A 15,244-nucleotide genomic window follows, 5' to 3' on the forward strand; every position below is an offset into this window, starting at 1 on the left:
GAATGCATATCTCATCTAAAACATCTTTGTTGTATAATAGTTTCTTACAGTTGTTTACGGGGGCATGGTTTGCCCAGTCGCCGAAGGCGATGCAATTCGCTATGCAGAGTTGTGTCCGTTGGGCATGCCAGAAACCTATGACAGTGTGTTTGAATCTCGGTTCGCCCCGATTTTGTTGTCAGCGCAAAACCCATGCTCGTTGGTTTCACCAAAGTGGTGAACGTCTAAGACCTGCATTACTTCAGACTTTCATCCCAGTTCAAGCTGACAGGGAATACTATTCAAGACGGCGTTAAACCCAACTACCTCACTCACTCTTGTGTATGGTTCCGTTTGCTTAACTGGATTTGTGTTGTGATTGCTTCCGGCTTAGATTGGAAATTTGTTTAGAAGAATGTTACTATGTTCAACCCAAACATCGTGAAGATATCATGCAACCGTATTATCTTTTTGGAAAATAATTGCAAACTACAGACCAACCTGTTGATTTCCTATGTATCCAGAAGCAAAGAACATATACGGGTGTATGATCTCTGCTGGAAGTTAATTTTTTTTTGTCAAAGCAATAAACCATGCAGAAACGTAAACCGCCGCATGAAACGGTATGTACCATACATTACATACAGTGAAGTATTTAAAACAATGCTGTGCTCAACTATGCACAGCAAGCGCCATACATGTGATTATGAAGACAACTAATAAAAAAAATTCTCATATCAAGCCCGTTGTTTAACATGTGTTGTTTATTGAACAGTCATACTTTATAGAAGCCTGTTATTTGATCGTGTTGAACAATATGTTGCAAACAGTGTGAAAATTGAGTGCGCGTGACAGGCTTGGCCTAAATTCCTTCCTGGAACGTTACTCGATGGCTGCCTGAATAACATACGATACATTGCAAAGGTAGTGCGCAATTGAGCTGTTCGGGTAAGGGAGATAATCACTCACTCTCAGTGATACAGCTTGAATAAGATACGATGTACAGCAATGCAAGGTCAGTGCGTGAATTTATCACTTCTATACTACGCCTATAGCTAAAGGAGATAATCGCTCAATGCGCAATAGTTTATTCTTACAAAATATCGACCGTTTAACTTTAGCGAAATGGGATCATTTTTAGCTCTTTCAAAAACAAAATGAACAAATTTCATGGGTTATCAGGATTACGAAAAGTGACTAAGTCTCCGAATAGCAAGACGATTTTGAAGTATCTCTTATTGCTGGAAAAGATAAACATCAACATTTCACGCACATTTCACATGATTTGTATGTTTCGTTTCGGTAACTGTGTGGCTTGAAATTTCAAAGAAACCAACATGTCGACTTACAGGCTCTAAAATTAACCTCTCCTGTATACTTCTGTCTACTGTGGGTTCGAATCCCGGTTCGCCCCGAGTATGTTTCTAGGTTTGTCAGCACCATACCCGTGCTCGTGGGTTTCACCAAAGTGGTAACCAGTTGAGACCTGCATCACTTCGGGCTTGCCTCCAACATTAACTATGACTGGAATATTGTTAAAAGCGGCGTTAAACCAAACTCACTCACTCACCAATATGTGGGAAAACATGTGTTTGTGTGTATCCTATGTCATGTTAAAACGAGCCATGATTGTGAACTGTGTAAACTTGCAAACCCCTTTCATTTTCTAACACTGCACCTATCTGTTCTGATATAATGTATATTGCATTTTCACACTTTGGCTTTGGTGTTTTTACAAAAAATACATTTGCGAAGACAACCTTTTGGAATATTGAGGGAGTCTAATAGATAAGGAAAAAGGCAAAGAAATTGCTAGAGCTAAGGAAGGGTGTTACATGTTCTATTTCACATTTAAAGAAAAGAAAACATGGTATTTGCAGATTTTGGCATTTTTACTTATCTTAAAAGGGAGGGATAGGCGACGTTTACAGAGCACAACTTGAAAACTGTTGTTTAGGGATTTTTCAAAATTTGATTGTGTCCGTTTCCATGTAAACAAGTTAGACTGAAACACTGGTAGGTGACGTATGGGAGCAGAACTAAAAAACTATTCAACATTTTTCATCCAAACCTGGTTCATGTATTAATCAAGGGCTGAAATTGTGCCTTTTGCTACTAAGGAATTTCAACATCAAAATCCTGTTTCCATGGCAACAAGTTTGACTTTGACTCCGTCTATAATGGACCATATCCCTCAAACCATTAGGTATTCTTTCATGACACTTTACACACACACAGACCAGGTTGTCAAATGATGCCTTCTGCTACTTAGGGATATTTAGAATTTATATTTTTTCTGTGTCCATGGTAACAAGTTTGATTTTGGCTCTGTTCATTTTAGTGTATCCGACATAGAAATACAAAGTTCCGAATCCCATTTCCATGGTATTGTTTTGATAGCTCAATAACTACTTGTGTAAATGGACAGACAGATTAGATAGTAATTCTCTCATCGAGTTACACTTACAGTAACAGTCAGATAGATTGTTCTTTCGAATTTGTATGTATGTTCGGGGGTAGGGGTCGCTGGATGGGTGGGTGTCATCTTCTGATGACGCTTGTTCATTAATGAAGCAAGAGGTACGGGACTGTTTTTCAAATGTACAGTATGTTCCCAAACTTGAAGTAATATCATTCACCCAGAAGTTGGGTAGCCTAATGGTTAAAGTGTTCGCAGGCAAAGAAACTGTTCGATTCCCCACATGGGTACAATGTGTGAAGCCCATTTCTGGTGTCCCCTGCGTGATATTGCTGGAATATTGCTAAAGTCGGCCTAAAACAATACTCAGTCACTCACTCACTCTCCCAATGATGATGTTATATGAATATGTTGCTTGAAAACAAACTACACCAGATGTTCCTGTAAAGCAGGTTGAGCATGCAGGCCACCCCTGTTGTTGGTTGGTTGGCTGGTTGGTTTGTTTGTTGTTAAACGATGCACTCAGTAATATTCCAGCTATATGACGGCTGTCTGTAAATAACAGCCACGGCTCGCTAAATACAATGTTTATTCCTAATGCAGGATATTTACCATCCCCAAACACAACCTCCATTGACATTTTTGATTGACTCACAGGGTGTTTATTATAACGAACATCATTTAGAAAGATGAACTCGTATAACAGTGCATCAATCCGCATATATCTGGTATGATGTTTCTTCAATATTGCAGTAAAAGTTCATTCACTGCACAGCTACCACTTTCATCCTTATTGGCCAGAATTACCCTTTCCTTGTCGGCAGTAGCTATAGTGACACGTGAAAGGATATATTTCACAATATTCATATTTCTGGATTGACAGGCAAGATATAGGATGGTGTTGCCATATGTATCAACGGACGACAGATTTGCTCCTTTCGTCACAAGGAAATGAAACACGTTTCTCTTCCCCCTCCAGGCCGCCTTCATTACTGCTGTCTGTCCAGTCTTTTCTCTGCTGTTAATGTCTACAATATTCTGTGCGAGAATATACTCGACTATATCCACATTTCCACCCTCCGAGGCATAATGAAGAATGTTGTTGTCATTGTTATCCACTAAAATCAGATTCGCTCCCTTCTTCACAAGTAAATCAAATGCTTCTTTATTTTGAATTAATGCTGCATTCATTAGTGGCGTCTTCCCATGCCATGCTCGCGAATTGATGTCATCCACAATATTCTGTGTGAGAATATACTTCACTATCTCCACGTTTAATCCATCACAGGCCAGATGAAGAATGTTCTCCTGACTTGCAGTTACCCTTGTCAGATCAGCACCTTTACTTACTAGCAAGTAAAACACCTCTCCAAGTCCATGGAGTGCTGCCAGCATCACAGGTGTCCTGCCGCCCTTTCTTTCACCGTCGATGTCCACAGTTGTTTTTGTGATCAAATACTTCGCTATTTCAGTTCGTTTGCTGGTGCAGGCCACGTGAAGGACGTTGACATAATTCTCATCCTGCTGTGTCAGATCCGCGCCTTCTCTCACAAGGAAATAAAATAAGTCTCTATGTCCCTTATATGTTGCTATCATTGCTGGTGTCCATCCGTCTTCGTCTTTGCTGTTGATGTCTACAGTGGTTTTGTGGAAGACATACTTCACTATATCCACATTTCCGCCATAACACGCCAAATGAAGGATGTTTTCATCTTCTTCACTCTCTTGAGTCAAATCTGCTCCTTCACTGATAAGTAAGTCAAACACTTCTTTATGTCCCCCCTCTGCTGCCACCATTGCTGGTGTCAAATCTTCTCCGTTTTTGCTGTTGATGTCTACAATATTTTGTTTGAGGACATACTTTACTACATCCACATTTCCTCCTTCACATGCCATAAGAAGGATATTGTTGTTTTCTTCCTTCATTGTCAGATTAGCTCCTTTCTTCACAAGTAAATCGAATATGTCTCTGCGACCCCTCCTTGCTGCTATCACTGCTGCTGCATTGCCGTCCATGCCATTGCTGCTCATTGCATCAATTTTCTGTTCGAGAGCATATTTCACGATCTCAATATTTCCCCCTTTACATGCCATGTGAAGGGTTGTCTCATGATCAGCATGCATTACTGACAGGTCAGCGCCTTTTTGCACTAAGAAATTAAACACGTCTAGTTTCCCGTTAACTACTGCAAGCATGACAGGTGTCAGCCCGCAGTGTTTCTTGTTTATATCCACACTGTTCTGTTGCAATACATATTCTACTATCTCAGTATTTCCTCCCCGAATGGCCAGATCCACAAAAGTAGATCCCTTATCATCAAGTAGTGTTAAATCAGCACCTTTACTCACCAGCAAATTAAATACGTCTCCATGTCCCCTAAACACTGCTAACATGGCTGCCGTCGACCCGTCCCGTCTTCTACTGTTGATGTCTGTCACGTTCTGTTCGAGGACATACTTCACTATTGGAACATTTCCCCCTTCACATGCCACATGAAGGATGCTCATCTCAGCTCTACTCATGATTGACATACTGGCTCCTTGCCCCACAAGAAAGTCAAACACTTGTCTATGAGCATTCTGTGCTGCAAGCATCAGTGGTGTCATTCCGTTCTGTCCTTTTGTGTTGATGTCTGCATGACCCTCAGATAATAAGTATTTGACTCGGCACATGTCTCCATTCTTGCAGGCACCAAACAGATCAGAGTTTGACTGACTTTGGTATTGTATGTGATTCTGTGTTACTGAAAGAAGACATCAATATTTATCATGCTAAACTGGCTTCCACAGTAGATATCACTTGGGTGAGATCTACATTGAAATTGCATTAGAATGCTTTGTAGATCATTGTGACGTCATTGTTACATTGAAGGCACAATCAAATGACATCACTAATGAAGCTGTAAGCAGTACTTTTAACACTTAAGCCACTACCGTCTACAAACTAAAGAAGTTGGAAGAAAGATGTTAGATAATAAATACCTATCAGAGTTGTTCCTCTTTTATCACCTCGTGATTGATATATTTGATATCAAAAGACACTCGGGGGATATTCTCTATTAGTCATCAGGAACATATATTGAAGATTCTGTATTAATCTTCATCTTATTGTGTTTAGTATGTGTAAAGTTACACAATTATATCAATGTGTGTTCTGTTCAGTGCTAGTTTTCAATTACAATGGAATTTCAGTAGCATATAATACAACCCATTTCGTAATGTTGGGATTGATATCATGAGCAAGGACCGACGCAATCAGTGGAAGATAACACAATATCAACTACGTCACCGGATTGATGACCCAGTCTATGTAGTCGTTTTGGAATAGATACCACTGGTGACCAATCATTACCAAAGGGCCCGTGAAGATCCCGGGTCGAGTCTTCAGCAACCCATGCTTGCCGCAAAAGGCGAGTATGCTTGTCGTAAAAGGCGACTAACAGGATCGGGTGGTCAGGCTCGGTGACTTGGTTGATGCATGGCATCGGTCCTAATTGCTTGGATCGATGCTCATGTTGTCAATCACTGGATTGTCTTGTCCAGGCTCGATTTTTTACAGACCGCCGTCAATAGCTGGACTATTGCTGAGTGCGGCGTTAAACAACAAACCAAATCTAACCAAAACATTACCAAGGACCCGGTAACACATCAGTTTTAGACGTTTGGGCATAATAGCCCAAATAGTCAAGAGACTGAAATTGCACAAACTTATGATAGTGCAGAACAATGGATTCAGAGAGTTTATTTTATGATTTCATTTGTACAACAGTTTCTGTGAGCATTACTGACAGAGATTTCTTATGATTATGAAAATGGTTTTGTTCATAATATTTATGAACAAAATCACATGTCAACTTCACTCTACTCCGCAAAGGATAGCAAAGGGAGGCCTAAGTAATAAGTAGAAAATCTTTTGACACTTATTTCGTAGTTCATGTAGTCAGAAGGATGTGGCAAATGTAATGGCACAGAAATGAATGCACGACCTATAATAAGTATACAGGTGCTGTAGAACGTAGACTACATATACAAATACATTCTACATTACTGTTGTTATCCCATGTTGATGTGTCATGGACTAGTTATATTAAAGTTACTATGTAATGGGGATGTATGTCAGTGACATTTCTGTTGCTAAGCTTTAGTGAGTGAGTGAGTTGGATTTAACGCCGCTTTTAACAGTATTCCAGTTACATCACGGCGTGTCACCTTAATGTGGGAGGAAAGCCCGAAGTAATGCAGGTCTCAGACGTTTACCACTTCGGTGAAACCCACGAGCACGGGTATGGTGCTAATAAACCTAGCTAGAAACATAATTGGGGCGAACCGGGATTCGAACCCACAATCATAGGTTTCTGGCGTGCCCAAGGGACGCAACTCTGCACAGCGAATCGCGGCGCCTTAGACGACTGGGCCCCCCGTGCCCCAATTGCTAAGCTCTAAAGGTCAGCCTAGTTTTGTAATAATCTTCTACAGAGATTAAACCGCAGGGACGTAAGCTATGCCCAGATGAATGCCTTTACCTTCGTGATCCGCGGGTTGGGTTACCCAGGCCCCAAGTGGTGGAACATCCTGTTCACATGTCACTTCACTCGATGCTGAAACCAAATTTCATATGGGATCAGGATGCATTACTTTTTGTTTATTATATCAAAATATCACTTTGACATCACCGCATAATATAACTTAGAATCAAGAACTAGAAACCCAATGGATACTTTGTTTTATGATTTTGGTCAATAACCGAGCTGTTTGTTGCAAATAATACTCATTTTGTGCCTGTTTCTGATCAGGATCCTGTGGCATTTCCTCTTGTTTCACATACTCTTACTTGGCTCATATTTGGTTTCCATAAGTCAAAATAGTAACACTTCAAGCTGGTGTATTAAATTGTGTACATTAGATGTCCCGGTCCTTATACATCTGAAATCATCCAAATGACAATTATTATACTGATATTTTTCGTATTACTCAAACACAAACATTATTTTGTAAATTAGTTTATGAAACATCTCATGCAAACTCCATGTTCTCGTTACTCATGATAATCCTGTGTAAAGCAGCGAGGGTAGAATGTACACTGGAAAGTCTGGTACCGAAATAACCATACAAGATCAATGAATATTTAATAAGGTATATTAAACACACAGGATTAAGAATCCAATCATTAAAAGACAACACAATAGGTCATATGTGGTAGCAGCAGTACAAACTAGGCATGTTTGCTGGTGTATTGGTGCTTGTAATATATGTGTGTATATATATTGTGTATGTATTCTAATATAATGTATATATAATGTATGTATTCATAATGTATATGTTTGTATTTATATTAAATATATATATATATATATATATATATATATATATATATATATATATATATATATATATATATATATATATATATATTTGAATTTTGGATCATGTCACCCGTATCATACAAAACGAAATATCCCTTACTGTCTCGCAAGACGTATTTGTACCATTGTTTCCGGGAATGATGTTAAAACTACTCGCCTTTCTGAACTTAAAAGTTTCCTACTGCATCAAAATTATCCCGCAAAGCTAATTGAAGATAGCATACAGAAGGCGTTAAGTATTAAGCAGCTAAAACTGAGAGAAAAGTCTGAAGAAAACAATATGGGGAAAAATTTAACTCTAGTATCTACCTTTAACCCTAATCATGAAAAAACATTATCCATGGTTCAACGATACCTGACTATTTTGAATCAACGTATTAAAATGGAGAAGATATTAAGCAAATACAAAATTATCAACAGCCAAAGACAACCAAAAAATCTTAGAAAGATTTTGACAAGTTCTTAATTTGATTCTGTTGTCATCACTCCACAGGTTTCTAAGTGCGGTGACAGACGTTGCCTAACATGCAGCAATATAATTGAAGGCTGTTCAGTCCAAATTACCAAGGACACTAAATTTACTGTAAAACAAAATATGACTTGTGATACTAGAAATGTTATTTACTTGATTGTTTGTAGTGGATGCAATGAAAAGTATATCGGAAAGACAGAACTTAAATTAAAAAGAAGAATGAATCTTCACCGTTCACAAATAAAGCAGCCACACAACAGCACGATTCCACTGACTGAACATTTAGAAGCATTAATTAATTATTACAATATCTCTCTCTCTCTCTCTCTCTCTCTCTCTCTCTCTCTCTCTCTCTCTCTAAATAAGTGGAGTAAGATTGAACACATAATTAAATAAGTGGAGTAAGATTGAACACACTTTTTTTAATTGGCTATCGCTTTCAACTCGTACCATGTACGAGTCTCATCAGGCCATAACTGAATAACAGACATGAAGTAGTAACATATAGTTACGTGACGTCATAACATTTAGGAAACTATGACGTCACAATACCAAGGCGACAATGGACAAATGACTTACGCCTTTACATTTAACTTAGGCGCGTATTTATGAATGAAATGTTGCTCTTTTTGAAACAATGTAGGTTCATGATCAAAATTTAGCTTGTATAGCGGGAAAACTAAAGCGTTGCCGCTTCCACATGTATTAGTCTAGTAGCTAAAAGCAATTTTCAATGCTAACCTTGCATTTGAGGTCCCACAGTGTTTTATTGCTGATTTTATAAGTTAAAGATATGTAGATCAAGAAACAACTGGATGCCAACTTGGCACCCTTGAGGATTTTAATTAAAATGTGTTTTAAAATATACCCTTGGAATCTCAAGCGCCAGCAGAGGACCGTATGGAGGCAAAATAAGTTGTTCGGTAAGTAGCACAAAATGGAGTACTTCCTGTACAGACTGTTTACATTAGTTACTCATTTTCTACCTCATTTTCACAAATAATATGGCACAATGGTAAGTTATTTTTGTTGTCCAACTGATTTATGACATAGACATTGCAGTTATGCAGAGTAAATGAATGAGAGATAAGTGGGAAAAATAATTCAGATCAAAATGCAAACTAGTGAAGTGTCGTCTGCTAGGCTATGCATACCAATGCTATCAAAAGCTGCATTAAACTTTATTTGTTGTTGAAATATATAACAACTATTTATATATGCATCAATATATTCATGTTTGCAAACTGTATGCACAATATCTCATGGAAATAATGTCTCCATTCACTTGAATTGATAGTTTGATGAAAACTGTATATACTACTTTCCAAACCACTTATCATACTGCCATAGGGTCTCTATTGACTATGCAAGTAAGGAAGAGATTTTATTTTATATTTGTCTCTAAATTGATTACTAAAATAAATTGAAAGGGTTTGATTTGTAGATACTATTTTCCTGAGAACTATTATGTTTGATATCAACCTACAAAGGAAAAAAAAGACGTATTTGGCAATATGAGCCCTAAATGATTCAAATGAAATGTTACATAATTTTCATCAAATGCAATATTGATTATTGGTACAGGTGCACTGGAAATATGTTAAATAATTGATGTATGTCTGTCAGTGGCTACAATTTCATAAATCAATTTCATATTTATTTGAATTTTAAACTTTTTGAAACATTATAGTTAATATTTTGCTATTCAACTACCTTTCAATATATCATTAATATTTTTTTATATTTTAAGAGAAATAATGAATCCTTTCTTTCTTCAATTTCAGTCGGGGGTTGAATGTTTATTCCAGCTGATTGGCTGTTGTAATAACCCAAATCAGAAGCTGACAGCTAATTCAACTAGTCAACGTATCATATCTATCATTGATGCTAGCAAGACCAGACAGGATGGCCTACATTTACTAATTGAAAAAAATAAATCTTCTTCTGATGTTAATGAATTATTTTACCACAAAAACTGTGTTTCTACTTACACATCAAAGACCCACCTTAAAAGACTTTCAAAATCTTGTTCAGATAAATGCCTGCCAGAACCATCCAAAAAGAGAAGGCGTCGTTCAGTTTCAAGCACTGACTTTAACTTTCTAAAACATTGCTTATTCTGTGGGAACCCATGTGAAATTGAAAAAGACTCTAGAAATCCTGGACGATGGAAGAGATCTCTTCTTTGCAGAACTGCAGATGATGGCCAAAGATCATTCAAGAATATAATGACGGTGAGATCAAAAACAACATCAGTTTACACGCCTTTGATAGACATGAAACCGGCTGACCCTGACACCATTTTAACTGCTATGAAGGAAGCTGACAGATTAACTAAACAAGTTGGACAAGATATTGTTGTTTTCACATGTGACCAACAACTGTACAGGGTGGCAGTTCACATTTCATGGGCATACCCAGAAAGATTTCATAATTTCTTTCTGCGTCTTGGAGGAATGCATTTCCTTATGAACTTTATTGGATGTGTTGGCACACTGATGGCTGGAAGTAGATTGTCAGACATTCTTGAGAGCTCTTTCGGAAGTGTAGCAAACATGATGTCAGGAAAAAGATACCTTCAAAACTTACGAGCGTTAAGAATTCTTGTTGAAGAGCTGTTAAGGAATGTGATAACAGAAGTATCCAAGACAGAAGACTTATTGAACATCTTGGAAGGCAGAGCAAGACATGCCAGAACAACGCGACTGTGGTTGGATATGCTAATCAAACCAGTTTTGCTGATGCTACAGTTTGTCCGAGCTGAAAAAGAGGCTGATTGGCCACTCCATTTGCTTGCAGTGAAACTGATGATGCCATATTTCTTTGCTGTTGGACATCAGAACTATGCTCGTTATGGCCTCTATTATCTTAGAACAGCAGAAGATCTAAATCCAGGACTACTTGAGAAGTTTCTCAAAGGGGAACACGTCACATGTCATACACCTGGTACTTGGAATGGAATATGGACAGACATGATGATTGAAACTACTTTCATGAAATATGGAAAGGTCCAGATGGCATCATTGACATCACCTTAAAGCCAAACACTCTGAAGACAAGGGCCTTGAGTCTTCATATTTGCAGTGTTTTGTCAAATGATATCTATGACATGACAAACCAGGACAAATCAACAAATCAAGTTCATAAAGAAGAAATGAAAGGCCGAATTGCAGCAGATGCAAAAGATCGGGAAAACATTCGACAGAAGCTGCAAGAGTCAAGTGATCCACTAGACGTGTCGCAACTCCCTACTGATAAACTTTGGCAGGTTGTGAGTGGCAGATTTGCAGACAGTACTGTGAATGTTCATAAGGCATTGGCAGGGGTCAGAAAGAAATGGAGAAATTTGAAAGGTCATGGCCAGATGGATTTCATAGGCCCTTGTCAAAGAAGATAAAGACTATGGCTGTCTTGAAGAATCAATGTTCAGATTGGATCTGCCACGTTATATGACACAAATCTGAACTACTCCAGAATCATTGGACTTCAGGCCTCAGGAAGAGACATAAACATTTCTGAGGTCTTAAAGTTTGAGTTGGCACCAGTGCCTACTTCTATGTTTACAGATGCAGGTGTCATGAGAACAGCCACAAACAAAGCTACTTTGAGGAATCAATTGCAGGTTGAATTGTCAGAAAGCCTCCCAAAAAGCGGACCAAAAAAGCATTATCATTGATGGTTCTGCAATGCTATGGGTGGTTCACTGGCCGAAAGATGGAAAAGTAAAAGATTTCATTGACAATGTTGCTTCATATGTAATGAGGAAACTGAAAGACGCTGATGTGTACCTTGTATTTGACAGGTACTTTGGATACAGCATCAAAGGTGTCACAAGATCATCACGGGACAAAGAAGCCAACCGACAACACAAGATTTCTCTGTCCATGCCCCTCCCACCACAGAAGATTCTACTCACAGTTACTTCAAACAAAGTTCAACTGATAGATCTAGTAGTAGATTATCTGCAAGAGATGAGAGAATCGTTGAAAGTCTGCTCACACAAGCTAGTATTAACTGGAAGTTCCTCGGTACCTGTGGAGGTCAACAATGGTTTACTGATTCATCGACAAGATCTCAAGACAACCCATGAAGAGGCTGATGTTATTATCATTCAGCAGGTGATATCTGTTGCAGAGTCAGTTGCCAATGCATCTATCACAGTGGTGTGTGACAACACTGATGTGTTTGTGCTGCTACTGCATTTCTACCTATACCAACAATTAACGTGTCAGCTATGCATGGAGTCAACATCATCTGTCAATAAGAAGTGCATTGACATCAAAGCCACAGTTGAGAAACACTCTGCTATTGTTCCCAAAATTCTTGCAGCTCATGCTCTCACAGGCTGTGACACAGTGGCTCAGTGCTGGGGTGTTGGAAAATCTACTGCTGTCAAATTGTTGAAAGGTAATTGTAATCTTCATCATGTTGGGGACCTGTCTGCGTCCTCTAAAGAAATAACAGAAGAATCCATGTTATTTCTGTCATCATGTTATGGTCACACTGCATCTACAATGCATGAGGTACGTTTCAAAGTATGGAAATCAAAAGTTGGAAGAAGAAATGCTCTCTCATCTATGAAGATCATGTCATTGCCACCTACTCAGGAGGCATGTGAACAGAATGCATTGAGGGCTCATCTGCAAACCTGCATCTGGAAACATGCTTTAGATGAAGACCCCCCGACTCTAGATCCTCTCAAGCATGGCTGGATGAAAGACACCCTCAACCAGACTTTGCTTCCAGTGCTGCTGCCACCAGGAACGCCATCAGCTCCTGACTACATTCTCAAACTGTTGAAATGTAGCTGTGAAAACTGCGCCTCAGCAAAGTGTGGATGTGCTGTTGCTCGACTTCCATGTGCAATGTTCTGTGAATGTGAAGGATGTGATGATTGTTAAAACCAGCCACCAGAACTACACAGTGTGTGTTAGATGAAAGTGACTGATGTGACTGATCTGATGTGTCAATAGACTCAAACAGACTTTGGCTATGACTCTCTCATGAATATTGTGACTTAAATTGATTCAAGAATGGGACCTGACTGATTATCCTGGATAAGGATTTGTATGATGCATGTTCTTCATCTGATAGTATTGTAAGTAACATACAATCAATAAATCAAACCATTCAGTCATGGGTTTATGTTATTTCCAACTCATGCATATAGTTATATATTCATTGAAACAATGAGTTAAAATACTTTTATGGATATTGTCAAAGCACTCTTTTATCCATACTATTTATTAGTAAACATCTGAAAGGTCTCTAAAAAAGGTTTACTTATCCTATTTTTCAAGATATTAATCAAAGTAATTATAACTTAATTCATATTAGAAATTTCAAAATCAAATAATTGTTTTTAATCTACTGTAATACATTGATATTTCACAATTCAACAGTAACATGGTATGGATTACATTTCGTCTGGATAAAAGAGGTTTAGAAAATCATAAATCCCTATGTTTTAATACTTAAAAGAACTTCTACCACATGTCTGACCAAAACTTTTAACATATATGTTGTATATCAAGTGTATTTAACATCTATATACTCTGAAAAGTTCATTATGTGTTTCTTTCTGACTACAAAAATGATGCCGAATATGAAAATTGGGCCAATTTTTTTAAATCTTTTTTTTCAAAACCCTCAAGGATGCCAAAGTGGCATCCATTAGTTTATTCATATGTAGTGTCTGAACAAATGAAATCATGCAAAAACAACTGTGGGACCTAAATTGCAAGGTCATGTCAACATTCTGCCGGACTATATCTAAATGTTCACTGAGTGGACTCGTACGGTTGTGTGGCTGCTTATTTGTGAACGGTGAAGATTAATTCTTCTTTTTGATTTAAGTTCTGTCTTTCCGATATACTTTTCATTGCATCCACTACAAACAATCAAGTAAATAACGTTTCTAGAATCATATTTTGTTTTACAGTAGATATAGTGTCCTTTGTAATTTGGACTGAACAGCCTTCAGTTATAAGGCTGCAAGGTAGGCAACGTTTGTCACCGCACTTAGACACCTGTGGAGTGATGACAACAAAATCAAATTTAGAACTTGTCAAAATATTTCTAAGGTTTTTGGGTAGTCTTTGGCGGTAAATAAATAATTTCGTATTTGCTCAATATCTTCTCCATTTTAATACTTTGATTCAAAATAGTCAGGTATCGTTGAACCATGGACAATGTTTTTTCATGGTTAGGGTTGAAGGTAGATACTAGAGTTAAATTTTTCCCCATATTGTTTTCTTCAGACTTTTCTCTCAGTTTTAGTTGCTCAATACTCAGCGCCTTCTGTATGCTATCTTCAATTAGCTTTGCAGGATAATTTTGATGCAGTAGGAAACACTTAAGTACAGCAAGGCGGGTTGTTTTAACATCATTCCCGGAAACAATGGAACAAATACGTCTTGTGAGACAGTAAGGGATATTACGTTTTGTATGATACGGGTGACATGATCCAAAATTCAAATATTGGTGCATATCCGTATCTTTATAAAATATATCAGTTTGTACAAATCTCCCAGGTATTAAATTGATTCTTTCATCGAGAAAGGTTAGACTGGATTCGCTTTTTCCAAAGTGAAATTAATATTGAGTGACGCGTTAAGTGAATTTAGAATTTAATGAATGGATGTAAGTTGACTTTCACTGGTTTTTAATATGATAAAACAGTCGTCTAAAAACCTTTTCCATGGATGTTCAGTTTGTTCCTTTATAGATTCACCAAGTGTATCTCTCACCTTATCATAAAACATATTCTCTAAAAATCCCAAAACAAGGGTTGCATAAGTAGGGGCTACCTTTGTACCCATGGCTTCTCCTTTCTTTTGTGAATAATAAGATTCATCAAAATAAAACATGTTATTGGTAATGACCAACTTCAATGCATCAATGATAAAATCATCCGAAAATCTATCTGGTATTTCATTTTTTCATTTTTTTAATACTTTAGGCCATAGGCCAATGTCACACTCAATAATCGCTGCACATTTAGTAAGGTTG

At 37.8% G+C, this 15,244-nt stretch overlaps 1 protein-coding gene across 1 annotated transcript; it reads right to left on the minus strand.

The window, feature by feature from the left end:
* Nucleotides 1-3,139: 3,139 nt before the first annotated feature.
* On the minus strand, nucleotides 3,140-5,071 carry LOC139458085 (putative ankyrin repeat protein RF_0381). Its single transcript, XM_071239392.1, has one exon. The coding sequence runs from the start codon at nucleotides 5,069-5,071 to the stop codon at nucleotides 3,140-3,142; it is 1,932 nt and encodes a 643-aa protein (XP_071095493.1).
* Between the last annotated feature and the right edge of the window lie 10,173 nt (nucleotides 5,072-15,244).

The sequence above is a fragment of the Haliotis cracherodii genome, unplaced genomic scaffold (assembly GCF_022045235.1).
Source record: "Haliotis cracherodii isolate W230 unplaced genomic scaffold, xgHalCrac1.p SCAF_12, whole genome shotgun sequence".
Classification (NCBI taxonomy): domain Eukaryota; kingdom Metazoa; phylum Mollusca; class Gastropoda; order Lepetellida; family Haliotidae; genus Haliotis; species Haliotis cracherodii.

Bases quoted from the DNA above. Each gene is read 5' to 3' on its own strand.
- LOC139458085 (XM_071239392.1), bottom strand. From the start codon at position 5,071: ATGTGCCGAGTCAAATACTTATTATCTGAGGGTCATGCAGACATCAAC.